The sequence below is a fragment of the Haemorhous mexicanus genome, chromosome 6, assembly GCF_027477595.1.
Source record: "Haemorhous mexicanus isolate bHaeMex1 chromosome 6, bHaeMex1.pri, whole genome shotgun sequence".
In the NCBI taxonomy this organism is placed as follows: Eukaryota; Metazoa; Chordata; class Aves; order Passeriformes; family Fringillidae; genus Haemorhous; species Haemorhous mexicanus.
The window spans coordinates 1,761,691-1,775,086 of NC_082346.1; the positions used below are offsets into that span (position 1 = coordinate 1,761,691).

Genomic DNA, 13,396 nt, shown 5'->3' on the forward strand with positions numbered 1-13,396 from the left:
TTATTGTTAGGCTTATTATTGCAGTTCTAGGCACTCCAATAATTACCCAGCTGTCTTTCATATCAAATGCTCTACCACCTCAGAATAAAACCTACACCCTTGACTTGAAGAGCTAAAGCCTACAAACAGAGTATTAGAAACAGGGAGAGAGGAGAGGGGAATGCTAGGAAGTACTGACAGAGTGTTCTTGGATTAATGAGTAAAATTAAAATCACTGTTTTATTTTTTTCGTTTTGCACATTTGGGAATTTCTGTGGAATGGGCAGAGAACAGTGAAGGCTGGCAATTGGGAGCTGGATCATAAGCCACTAATACTTGTTTGGCTGATAAGTAACATGAGAAGGGTTCAGAAGGGCTTTGAAAATGAAGACAAGCAAGTTTAAGCAGTGTGGAAAACAGAATGAGAGAAAAGATATTGCCCTTCAGAAAGGCAGCCTGAAAACCAAAATTCAGAAGATTCCAGGAGGGATTTGAAGTGGGCATGAATCTTGACATCAGGGAGGAAACCAGCAAGGGTCAATTTTAAGTGGAAAAGTTGTATTTTATAGCAGGAAAAATGGGCTGTATGGCAAGATTTGATGATTGGGAAGAGGTTCAAGGTGAAGATGTGCCTTGTATAAGCACACAATTATCTGAACACGACTGGGCCCATTCTAACCTGGAGGTCTAGCTATGGAAAGGTACAAACCTCCTGCTTTTAAAGTTATTGGTGCTGAGCTACCAAATGCTCATACACAGATGGCAGTGAACAGATAGCTCAGATTTCAATTTGCCCAGGAGTCAGCTCTGCTTTAAAGGATGGACCAGTGCATCAGCTCATGGAAACAAAGGCTGTTTGTTTCCTGGTGGTGTGTGCTGAAGGAAAAGAAAACAGGGTAAGAAAGACATGGGGTTCTTTAGGAATCCACCAAGAAAAAAGTGCAAGTTACAGAGAGATCAGTGGGAAAGGGTGAAGGAAACTGCAGATGGGTCCAAGTCACAGGAGCCATGAGACAACCTGTTTTAGAAAAAGCAGGACACAGATGCCAGAATAGTTCTGGATTTTTTGCTGCTTTTTTTTGGTTTTTTTTCTTGTGGAAGAGATGGAGAGATCTTGTGCAGAGAAAAGAGCAAAACCCAGAGAAACATTAGGAACCAAATCAAGTAAATTTTAATTTATCCAGCTCCTGTTAATTCTGTACTTAGCAGAATTAGGAGAACTATGGCAGTAAATACTGAGAGCATATGTAAAACCCATGATTGACAGCTTTATTCAATTTAAAAAGTGGAGCTTAAGTAATAGGATTTTTGTTTGCTTGTTTAAAATAAAACCAAAGCTGAATACCAAAGTAGGCAATACCAGAATTAGGTATTCCTCTGCAATATGAGTTCATTAATTTAAATTAAAAAGAAAAGATCTGGCATTTAGTGCCTGTCTATTCTCTATCAAAATGTTAACATATTTATGTTTTTCAGCATGTGGTATTTCTAGTACCACACTGTATTATTTAAAGTTTCTGAGCATCTTGGTTTTATTACAATCAAATATTGTCTCTCGAGAGTTCAGGTCTTAATTAGTGCCTGGACATGAAGAAGAGCAAGTAGGTCAGATGATCAGTATGCTGCTGCCTTAATTCAGTGGATACAAATCTGAACACTGAAGTGAAATGGTGAATCTCACTTTAATTCCATTAAAATCTAAGTTAAGGTGTTGCTACACTTGCTATACCAGAACTGTTTGTCAGCTCTTCACTGAGGCAAGATTCAAAGTTAATTGGTCCTCAGCATGGATAAAGTATCATCATAATGGTTTTAAAGTTGAATTATCAGGCTGAGAACCTGCCTCCAAAACCAGCATGAATCTTCTGAGGCTTCAGGGAACTTTCTATCATTCCCAGTGTTCTCATGTATTTCCTCCCTCAGCAGTGTTTTAGGGCAGCACAAGACACAGAGATGCTGTTGCTACAGGACAGCACAGCCTCTCTCCTCTGCCACTTCCTACATGAATAGTAAATGGGAAAACACTGGATTTTTATCTTAGTGATGCATGTGTTTGTGCTGTTCAGAGTGAACTCGGATTCTGTTGGGCATTTTCCAATCAGGGTAGGAAAGCTCTTTCTTTCTGATGTAGCAAGGAATGCCAGAATAGGAATCAGGAACAATACAAAGAGCCAAGTAAAGGCAATGGGAGCTAAATCTGGATTTACTGGAATCCACCAGATTGCTCCTTAGCTGGAGTTACAGTCAAGTATGAATCTGCTATGAGACTTTGGACCTGGTATGTTAATACATTAATCCTGACAATAAATGACTTCATGGATTCATTTGGAAAAAAAATATGGTTCAGAGATGGAATAAAGCAGTGGTGAATCAGCCTTCTTATCCCTCAGTTATTATGCCAAAGGCAAAGTAGCAAATAAATACTGCTGGTGGTGAGCATTAAGTTTGCTCATTATAAATGCAGAGACATGTACCAGTCTCCAGTGTGATTTCATCTGGGAACATTGCCATAAGGATTACAAATGGCTTTCAGCCTGAAAATTGGGATGTATTGCTCTAAACTTACAGTGGGGAGTTGGCAATTTATCCTTCAGATAATCATCTTGTGTTAAGTTGAACATCTAAGTGTAATTTTTTGCTACATGATAAACCAGCTCCTATGAATAATTTACTGCAACTGGCGACTCACTTCAGCTCTGCAGTCTTTATGAAGTCTGGTGGCTTTTCAAAGTTTAATAACAAACTTGGAGCCAAAAATCCCATCACACTCAAAGGCAGTGGAATTTCAGTGTTAATTGCACTGGGAATCACAAGTTGACCTTTTAGGGCAAACTTCTCAAGGACAGGAGTTCTACATGACATCACTGAAAAGGCCAAAGCTGTGCATTTCTCCCCAAGCAAGCAGAGCTCATTTACCCTCCCCTGTACTCCACAGCATCATGGGGGGTTGTGCACCTTTTATCTTGTGTAGGTGTTTGAAATATTTTCACTGGGCAAAAAAATGTTGGTTGAATTCCCTTGGGTTTAGTTTCTCCCGTGGCAGATTTAGGTGTGTTCTGCACTGTGCCACTGCAACACAGCACACAAAATGTGAGTGCTGCACCAAAATTATCCTTCCAGCCCTACAGGAAGCCTGCCAAGGCAGTCAAGTTGGTGATTTTCAGAAAGAGCAGCAGCCCCTCTCAGTTTGGCAAGCCCTGACTGAGTGGCTGATCTGCACAGTGAGGTCTGTCCCAGCCTTTTGGTCCTGCTCTGTCTGACCAGGCTGGGCCAGAGCTGAAGTACAGGAGGAAATTCTGTGAATTGTGCTTAGCATCATCCCCCTGTGGAAAACAGAAGCAACCAAAACTTGTCACAGATCTTTAATATCAGCAAAGAAGTATTCTGCATGCACTGCTAGGTTCCACATACATTATCTCAGCTCTAACCCTTGATACATCACTGTTGTTTTCTGATTTTGAGCCTTGCTCAGCTCTGCTTTGTGCTGAGCTCCCTCCATGCCCCCTGGCAGCTGAGTGTGCACTGTGCAGGGCTTTTCAGGGAGCACTAGCTGAGCAGAGGATGAACTCTCTGGCAGTGAGAGGGCTGTGCAAGTGGTATTTCAAGATTCCAGCTGACAGCAGAATTTGTCTTGGAGGAGATGGGTGGGAAAGAAGGACCAAACCACCCTTTGTTCTGAATGTAACAACTGAGATTTAGGGGAGACTGACTCCCAGCATAAACTCTCCATTTTCCCTTCCCTGCTGATTTGCTACCTGAGATTGCATCATGGAGAGGGGAGTCCTGGCATTCCCCAAAAATGAGCAAGGGTGTGGCTTGGTGCAATGGGAAATAAAGGGTGAAGCTGCTTCTCCTTACTTCTGGAGCTGGTCTTTGTAGCAGTACTGAGTACAGCTCTTGTTTGCATTGCAATATTGTAAGCTTTCTTCATAGTGCAGCCAGCTCGTAGAAAATGCTAAGCTTAGAAGATTAAATAGAAAAAAATAACATTGAGCAAACTAGTTCCCCTGAAATGCACGTGTGGAGAACATTTAAAACACCTAATTTTCTCTAATAGTTCCTAGTCATTATGAAGATTTCCTGAGAATCCTGTGCAGCTCTCAGCTACCACTCATTCATGTTCTCATGAATCCTTCTGCTATCCTTTAGATAGCTTTTTTCAGGAGAATTAAATGTTTTTCTTAAGAAAAAACGATAAATTGTTTAACAAAAACAAGTGTGCCTTGACTAAACCTCACACTTTCACCTCATAGGAGGATTTGGGGAACCATTTTATTAGTTTTACTTATGTGATACCAATCTCAGCTGGCTTGTCTGAATGTGAACAGACAGAGAGATGATTGGGTAGAGCAAATGGGAATGAAGCAATGGCTTCAGATAGGACCCTTCTAGTAAAGTAAATTCAAGAAAGCTAGAGAGTAAATGTTCCTTCAGCTGGAAGGTGCCAGTTTAGAGATAAAAGGGCATCTGCAAACCAAGTTTCTCAGCAGATATTAAAAATACTGGAAACAATTCACAAGAAATCCCCACATTTTACATTCTGGGGAAGATTATTTATGAAGAGTTTTGTTATGAGGCTGGTCTTTGAGAACACAAAAGAGACTGGAACAGAAGCCTTGTGGCAGACACCTCTGTCATGCTTTGAAGGCAACCAGTGTGCTTCTCTTCAGACCCAGGTAGGAAACCTCTGCTCCTTTATTCATGTGCTTGCTGCAAACCTTTAGGTTGATAACCCAAGGGTTAGTTTTGAAGACATTTCTTTCCCATCACTTTAGGGTGCTGTGAGCCCCAGGCTTCTGGGGAATGTTTCCTGAGGTCCCTGAATGCAGCTGGAGCTGCAAGGAAAGGAGGGAGCCTCCAGAGCCAGCCTGTCCCTGTGTGCCTGGCACTCAGCCACCTGGTGGGAGGGTGCTTGAAGGACAGGTGGCAGTGCCAAAGGCTCGGGGCACACATTGAGACTTTGTGGATCACAGATCCTGCCCAGGTTTTTACAGGGTTTCTCACTGACAGTAATGCTGAATCCTTGCAGCTTCACTTTCTGAGGAGGTGAGTGCCTTTTGTCAAACCTAAGTGATTTCCTGATCAGAAGTGCTCCCTGCCAGGAGCCCAGGAGACACAGTTGTACATCAGTGCTGCTGTTCTGAAAAAACAAGCTGGTAAAATGCTGTGGGCTAGAACAGACTAATGAAATGTGAGGAGGCTTATTTTGTTACAGACAAAGGGAGTTGTTACCTGGTGCTTTGGTACCAATATTCAGGCAGGATCCTTCCTGTGGAAATTCAGGAGCTCCTCCGGGAGGCTGTGTTTGATGGGGATGTGAAAATGTGTGCTTGTTGTGCTAAGGAACTTGGAATGAATGCTGTAAATCAGCATACAGCAAGTGTCTTGGCTTCAGAGGATCAAAATAAATTTTTGTCTGAGGTTTAGTCCCTTGAGCAAGCACTGCTGTGACATTTGCTGTTATAGCTCAAGTGAAAAGTCCAAGTTCTAAGTAAAATTTTCAGAATTACCCCAACAACTTAGCAGTTTGTATTTAGTGCTCAGTCATTTGGGCTTCTAGGACAGTATTGGAGTGGTTGTTCAACAAATCACTGCCCTGAATTACTGCAGAATTTCTGTCCTGTTGTGTTGGTTGATGGCAGTGTTTGCAATATTGCAGAACAAATGTGCCAGTGAAATGCATTTCACCTGTATCTTTTCAAGGGTTTTAAACAAGAGTGCCTCAATTGTCCATTTTGTGCTGAAGTGCACTGCAAAACAGCTTGTGTGCTTGTTGATGCTTCTTAAAAGCATCCCCCTAAAGAAGGAGGATGTCTTTAACAGCTTGTTTAAGTGACAAGTGCAAGCTGTGTGTTTATACAGCTACAGGATGTTAAAGCATGAGCATGGTTTTAATCTGTAAGGCCACACTTTACCTGGAGGTCAGGTTAAAATATGTTCAAAAAAAAAGGCACAGTGTGCACAGCTAACATGCACATTTTGAGAAGGTAATTCAGTTCATGTAACTCAGGTAATCTCCTACAGCCTGCTCCACACAACTAATTTGTGTACCATCCTTAAACAAAAAAACCCCAAACAAAACCAAACCAAAAAAAAAAAAAAAAACCCACCCCAAAAGACCCAAAGAAAAATGCAAAACAAAACAAAAAACCTTCAGAGATATTTTGGAAAATGCAAGTAAGCAAATGGAAACAGGCAGGTCTTGTATGAAAGCAGTTGAAGTATTTTGAATATATGAAATTGTTTAAAGGGAGGCTTTATTCATGGTTTCATGTTTAGTGGCTTTAGGTTTGAGACTAGAAAAGCAATCATTAATAATTATTTCTCTTTTACCAAAATGATCTCCTGCCTTCATCCCAACAGAGTTATTGTTGTGTTCTATCAGTGCAGGGACTGGTTAAGGCTCAGGGTGGGGGAGAGGAGCCAGGGCTGTTGGTAGGTTTTAAGAAAAGATTTCTGGCCAAGTGCAACACAAACCAGTTCCTTCCTGATGGCCAGCATGCTGCTCAAATTGAATTTTTAGGGGTGGTGTGGTTTTGATTTGATTCCTCCAGCAGAAAACACAGCAGTCAAGCTGCGAGGTTGTACAACGTTTTAAATTCTGAAGTGAAATAAGAAATGGATTTGTATTGTATAAGAGACTAAACTGTTTGTAATGATACATAGAACAGTTAAATATTGTCCACATCACTGGATAAGCAAAGCAACATCTTGGAAGAGCCTTGCTGGACAGGCTCTACCACGTTCAGTTTTAGTTTGAGCTTATGCCACTGACCAAGCTGAAATGTGCTTTTCCCAGCACTAGGTGAGAATTCAGGATTTCTCACCTCTTTTCCTAACTGGCCCACAAGGAAAAACACAATTATATTAGCAGGTAGGCTCTCTAAATTAGCAACCTGCTGATTAAATCTCTGTTGGATTGTTCTGCTTCTGTGCAGTTTTGCCAGCAAGCAGAGCTGAGTAGTCCCACCAGCCAGAGCCATGGTTGTGCTCCTGCCCAAAAGAGGCTCAGGGTGAGCCATTGCTGTGTTGGCACCAGAAGCTGGCAGAGCTGCAGCATGAACTGGCTTTGCTCTGGATCTCCAGAAGGTGAAATGATTGCCTGCAGCCTTTGCTGCAAAAGGTGTGTGAGCTGATAAGAAGAGCTCAGCCACCAGGGTTTGCAGGCACACTGCTTTCCTTGAGCAGACCTTAAGCCACAGAATGCACTTTTCAGAGATACAGCCAAGCCTGCTCAGCTGTTTCCAGTGACTGACACGTATCATGAGGAAAAAAATCCAATCCCCCTTTGTGTTTTTGTGTCATGTTTTCTGTAGTGACAACATGCTGAAATGAAATATCCTTTCCTATAAGTTAAGCATTTAAATTACCAACAATTTCCCTTTATGTTTTCTAGTAGTAATTTCAGGTAAGAGGTAAACAAGCTGACACAAAAAGCTCATCTGTAGGGTGTGCTAACAATCCCCTTTTAAGATCATCTTGATCTTGTAGCCTTGCTCGGTCACTACCTCAGTTTCTCCAAAAAAATTTGTCTAAATAGATCATATGCATGTCTAAAATAGATGCTGTAGGCCTGTCTAGCAAGTGCACTCTAAGTGTTTATCCAAGGCATCAGCTGTGTTTGCAGGAGTGTTAATACCCTGAGTTGTGGATGCAGTGTGATCTTGTTACAGTTCTTGCAGTTTACTTCAATCATAACCATCCATTCTGGAGATGTGCTCTGCCATTCCTTGTGGTACCCTGCTCTCCTCCTGCAGGGCATGACTGAACTATTCAACTTCTCCCTGTTCAGCCTCTTAAAACTCTCCTCACTTCAGCCAGCTCAGGCTTGTGATTGTTTCTGTGGGGTGAAAACAATGAAACTTCATTAAGGGGGCAAAACCTTGGATTAGTCTAAACCATTAATGGCAGCTTAATTAACTTTGATGCAGCTCTGGCAGGTTACATCTGCCCTGGCAGAGTTACAGGATTGTAAACCAGGGGCACAGTCTTGCCCAAAACACCACCATTTGTTGTGATTGTGTTCAATCCCTGCATTGGCTGCTTCCAGCATTCCATTTATTTATTTATTTATTTATTTATTTGTGTATTTATTACATGAAGCTCAAAAATCTTTCATCAGACCTGGCTTGTTCTGCTGTTCTGCTTTCTCTCCTATTTTACCAGAGTTTTCACAAGTGAGGACACTCGCACATGAAGCAATTTACAGCACCAACAATGAACAAATACCAGGAAAATCTGGGCACCAGAAAGATTCCCAAATACACCTAGGATAATTTCCAGTTTCCCTTTTGTTGCAGACCAACAGAAATGCTGCAGTAAATGACAGGGGCATTGATTTGGTGCTTCTGTCCACTCTTGTCTGTTGTGACTCTGCCACCCCTGAGCTATCACAGACTTTCCACCTACAGTGTGATGTTTCCATTTCATCTTTCTCATGGTCCTTTCAAGGAAAAAGGTCTGATTTTAGCAAAATAAATTCTATTTGTGATTAGCAATCAGGCAATCCTGGCATAGTCCTGTGTTACCTTCCTGGGCCTACATGTAAGCTGCCAGTCTGAAAGAGGACACATCCCCTCCATCCTTCCCCTTCTTTTTCTTTCTTCTAGAGAAACCTTCCCCATATCTTTGTAGTCAAAAAGAGTAGAAAGAATTTGTATAACATAATAAATTAATGTCTTTAGTCCCAGGTGTAATCCCTGAGGCCTTTGAGGGCCCTTCTTTGCTAGAAATACAGAGCAGCCAGTGTCCGTCCCTTGTCCTTGTCTCTTGTATCTGTGTGTATTGAAATATAAAAAGTAAAATGAGAACAAATGTCTGAAACGTGCCCATTCTATTCTCTTTCATGTCTGTATCTGTCACCAGTTGCTAACAGCTTTTTTTTTTCCTGTATGGTAACTGCTTCAAGTGTGGGTTTTAGCATTTGTTTGCAGAAAGCCTTGCTTTATCTTTCTATCTGTCCTATAAAAGACTGAGATGCTCTGAAGTCCTGTGCTGCTGTTCTCTTTTTTTACCTCTCCAGTGAGGTGTTATCCTCAGATGAAATAGTTTAATCACAGCTGATGGCCATATTCAAGCCAACCCCAGGGTGTCTGTCTTCCTCTTTGAAGACCCTCAGTGTCACAGAAAACAGGAGTAAAAAGTCACATGATGAGACAATGATCAGTTGTATTTGCATATTTCCTCTTAAATACTTAACCAATATTTAAGAAATTAATTGTTAATTTAGACCAACTTTTAAAATGTTTTGTTGCTTCCTGCATGAAAGGAGATAATTTAAAAGCCACTCTGGGGTCAGCCTGCTGCTGTTCAGCATATTTATCTTTGCCATCAGCTTTTGGGTGAAAGTGCTGCTCCTGTGCAGAGGCCACAAATCCTCTTTGTGCTTCCTGTTGCAGAATGTTTATTACACAAGCAGTCAGCAGCTGCACGTGGGTGTTCTGAGCCCCACCATCGACGATGATGACAACAGATGCCTGGTGGATGTGAACAGCAGGCCCAGGCTCATTGAATGCAATTATGCCAAAGCCAAGAGAATGAAGCTTTACTGGCAATTTACTCAGGTAATTCTTACCCAGCAGCCCTTTCAGAACGTTTTCAAGCTCTGTTTCTGTGTTGAAGTGTGAGTAAGCTGTTTATTAGCAGAACAGAACCAGGTTTCCCCTTGCTTGCTTTGCTCAGAGCCTGGGAGCTCTGTGCAAGTTTAGTTCTGATCCCAATGCCAGCTACCTCAGCAGGGTACAAAAATTGGTTTATATGTTCTGAGCTTGCCATTAATGACTCGTTTGTAAGGCAGAGTACTGTCATGGGGGGTGGAGAAAAAGTTTATTTCAGTGGAGTCAAATGCAAAGTAACCTATTTATCAACGAGGAACAGAAATCTGTTTGGTTTTTTTTTTTTTTTTAGAAGTAGCTACTGACAAATGGTGATAGTGGATCATTGGTGGTAACAGCCTCTTAATGAGCTAGTTCTGCAGTTTCTTTCTTAAAAAGGCTCAGGCTTTTACACATGAGTGTGAGAGATGCAGAAAGAGGCTCCAGGAAAGGCTGAGAGATGCTTTCACAGTGGTGAGAATGCTGGTAGGACACTAAGGCCAGGCCTGCTGTCTGCATTCATAACTGGTTTAGAAACAGAAGGGAGGGTAAAGAAGCCACAAAAGTTGTGGGGCTAGAAAAAAGGCTCTGCCGCACAACACTGAGGGAGATCACTCTGGTTTAGCTGAGAGGAAATGGCAGGGTGACTCAAGGCATCTCAGTGCTTTCACAAAGGGGTTGAGGTTACCCTGAGACAAAACAGGTTGCAGTGGTTGGAAGCCAAAGACAAATTCTGTTTTTCAAAGAGAGATTACTTCTTGGGGCTGCAAATTCGATGTGCCCCACGTTGGGCACCAATTATTGATTGCACTGAGCTAGAGATGACTGCTGGGGATATTTCTCCTCAGAGACACCTTTGGCTCACAGGCAGTTGCAGCCAGGCACTCGGAATGGACCCATACAAAGTAGAGACTCAGTTTACCTCTAGTGGAAAAAGTTCAGGTGATGGCGATAAGAAAGAGAGCGGGTTCTGCCGGAGAGTTAAATCCAGAGTTTATTCCAAGGTGACACAGTTCTGAATCTCAGTACAGCTCCAACAGACCCAGACCACATGGCCTCAACGCCTTTTAAGCTCCCGGGGAGGTGGGAGGGAGAGGATAGGTAAGCCACCAACCAGGTGGGAGGGGGAGGGTCTCAGGGGACAATGACACCTGGACAGGCCAATGACTCCAGGTCTGAAAAGCATCTTTTGAACTTCTGCCAATCACACAATGCCCTAGCTGGAATGTGGAACTGGACAGACAGCCATTAGGAAGAGGGCAGGGGGAAAGCAAGGAGGAAGTAGAGCTTCACACCACAACACAAAGAAAGATGAGTTTTCCCTCAGGTGAGTTTAACACAGTGGAACTTTGCCATGTCAGGTGCTGGCAGGCTGGTGGATCAATGAAATGAAATGACATTACTTTCTAAAACACATGCATGATGTAGCTTCTGGGGCAAGTGTCATAGCTAGTGTGAGTTTGCCTGGTGTCACAGGTGCTCCTCTGCAGTTTGAGTCAACAAATCTAGTTGGTACTCCAGCCCACAGGCTGAGGCTCACCATTAGAAACAATTTTTTCCCCTGCATTTAATTTTTCTGTAACATCCAGGTGGATTTGCAAATATCTTTTCTGTCAACTCAATAATTTCTTTAATAGCCATTATCCATATACTTTAGGGCGTTTGTAGTACAGTTAGTATCAATCTTGGTGCAGAAAGTATCTGGACATTAATCAGCAAAGCATAGTATTAGCTTATTTTGTATTTATATTTGACAGTTGTCTAGGTCTTTAAGAGGTAACTCTCAAGCAACAGATCTTAAATCCCTAAATTGGCCACTCAAGGGCAAACTTTTAATTATATCTTCTCACAAATTATAACACTGGTCTTTTCATGAGGGGAGCCTCACTGTATCCATCTCTGCACTTGATTTTTTTATACCATTTCTAAAAAGTACAATTACAATTGAAGAACCTTTCAGTAACATTTTAGCATGGTGCACCTATCCAGTGATTGCACTGTCTAACCCAAAGTTCTGATGACAATCAATGGTTTCCACTCCAGGATGCTACTGCTATTTCATAATACTGATTATGTGTTAGATCTTGCTTTGGGGGCAGGGGACAGCAGTAGGAGGCCTTGATAATTTATCTATTGAAATGTTTAAAAATGGGATTGAGGAGTATTAGGATTGTTGCAATTCCATGTTCCAGCTACAGTCTCTCAAGGAAGGTGCAGCTCTGGCAAACTCCACTCTGTGGCCTCTCTCTTCCTTCTGCAAAGGAACATCTCCCTGAGAGAAGTGAAAGCTAGTTACTTGAGAAGTGAAAGCTAGTTCCTTTCTTCATGACAAGTTAAGAGACAAATGGGAGAATTAAAAGTTTTCTGTTCAAAAAGGTCTTTGCTAAGACCCAATACAATTAAAATGGCATTGTTGCTCAACGGGGTACATTCTGTAAGTTAGAAGAAAGTTAATGAATGTAATCAGGGCTTGCTGATGAACTGGTGAACTCCATTTGAAGTGCACCCATTTAGCCTGGTGAAAAGATGCATTTGTGTGACTGTCTTGGAAGTTCTCTCTAAAAAGACTCTTTTCATTACTTTTTAAAAGCTCTGGTATTTCTTTTCCATGTGTGCAGTGAGCAGGACTACTGTGAATATCATACTCATGCTTATATTGCTTTGAACTGTTAATTCAAGTGTAGATGCTGGTTGTAGCCTTTTGTAGCACTTTCATTTAGCTGCAGCTATGCTTTGACTTCTCTGGGCTCTTGAGCCATCCCACAGGGATGTCTGATGGTGTAGGTAAGTAAAAATACAGCAGGGCAAGTGGGGAATTGTCTCAGAAGGGGAACAGGAAACAGACTGACCCCCCAAAGTAGGATAAATCAATTGCACCACATTTCCCTGACCAGCACAAAATCTGTATTTTTCCTGACAGACATTTATGGTAAATTAGTTTGAATGAGGAAACCCTATAATCTGAGAGGCCCCACAGTAGTCTGTGGTGGGACATGGTCAGCAGTCTGGTTGACAGAAAACCGTACAGCTTTTAGAAAAAATATCCTTCAGGTAACACTGTCCTCCTCCTCTGTGCTGTGTAATGATGAGTGAATTGCAGATGACAAAAGTAGAAGATGGGGTTATCCTCAGTTAGGGGACTCCTTGCTTCTGTAGATCAATTAAAGAACTAATTAATTAATTCTTAAGTCACATCTTTTAGATCAGAAGTGTGTGTATACACACATATATATATGCTTGTGCATGTATATCAAACTTGATTTCTTTTTTTATTTTATCTTTCACTTTGGTTTTAAAATTTTAAATTCCCTGGCTGTCTTCAGTTGCAGGCAGCTGGAGTCAGGCAGCCAGATGTCCACTGCTACTTCATGGACAAAATTGAGGTTTGATGGGCAAGCACCTGGAGGGAATCACTACCTCTGGCACCTTTGTCCTGTGCAGAAACTTGCATTGAGCATTCAGAGCTGGTAGTATGTGTTTGTATAATCAGGATCTGATTTCCATGCTCCACAGTTTTGTACAGCTGCCAAATGCAATGAGACCCAATAAAACGTAGGCTTTGGTGGCATTCTTGCTTGCAAAGCTTCTTCAAGTGTTTATAACAGTAATTATGTCAAATTATGTAAATTAGCCCAGAAAAGAGTCCCATCAACTGGGTGGCATTCAAGAATTTTATTGTTCAGGCTGTTTGTCAAGTTTTCTCCTAGGGAAATGTTTGTTTTGGAAATACTTTTATGCTGGAATGTTTTCTAGGTGTGTGACAGCTCACCTAGTTCAGTCTGCCTCACCCCTTTTTCATTTAATCAGAACAAAGTTAGAGCTTG

The 13,396-nt window shown here is 41.8% G+C and overlaps 1 protein-coding gene across 4 annotated transcripts in view; it reads left to right on the forward strand.

The window, feature by feature from the left end:
• GALNT18 (polypeptide N-acetylgalactosaminyltransferase 18) overlaps nt 1-13,396 on the forward strand; it is a 246,427-nt gene that overhangs the window by 197,796 nt on the left and 35,235 nt on the right. For 3 of the 4 annotated variants that reach the window (XM_059848288.1, XM_059848289.1, XM_059848287.1), the window contains one exon: nt 9,378-9,542. The exons of the other annotated variant lie outside the window; for it this stretch is intronic. In XM_059848288.1, the coding sequence (XP_059704271.1) occupies nt 9,378-9,542 (165 nt within the window). The remainder of the gene's footprint in view (nt 1-9,377; nt 9,543-13,396) is intronic. 4 annotated transcript variants of the gene reach the window in all.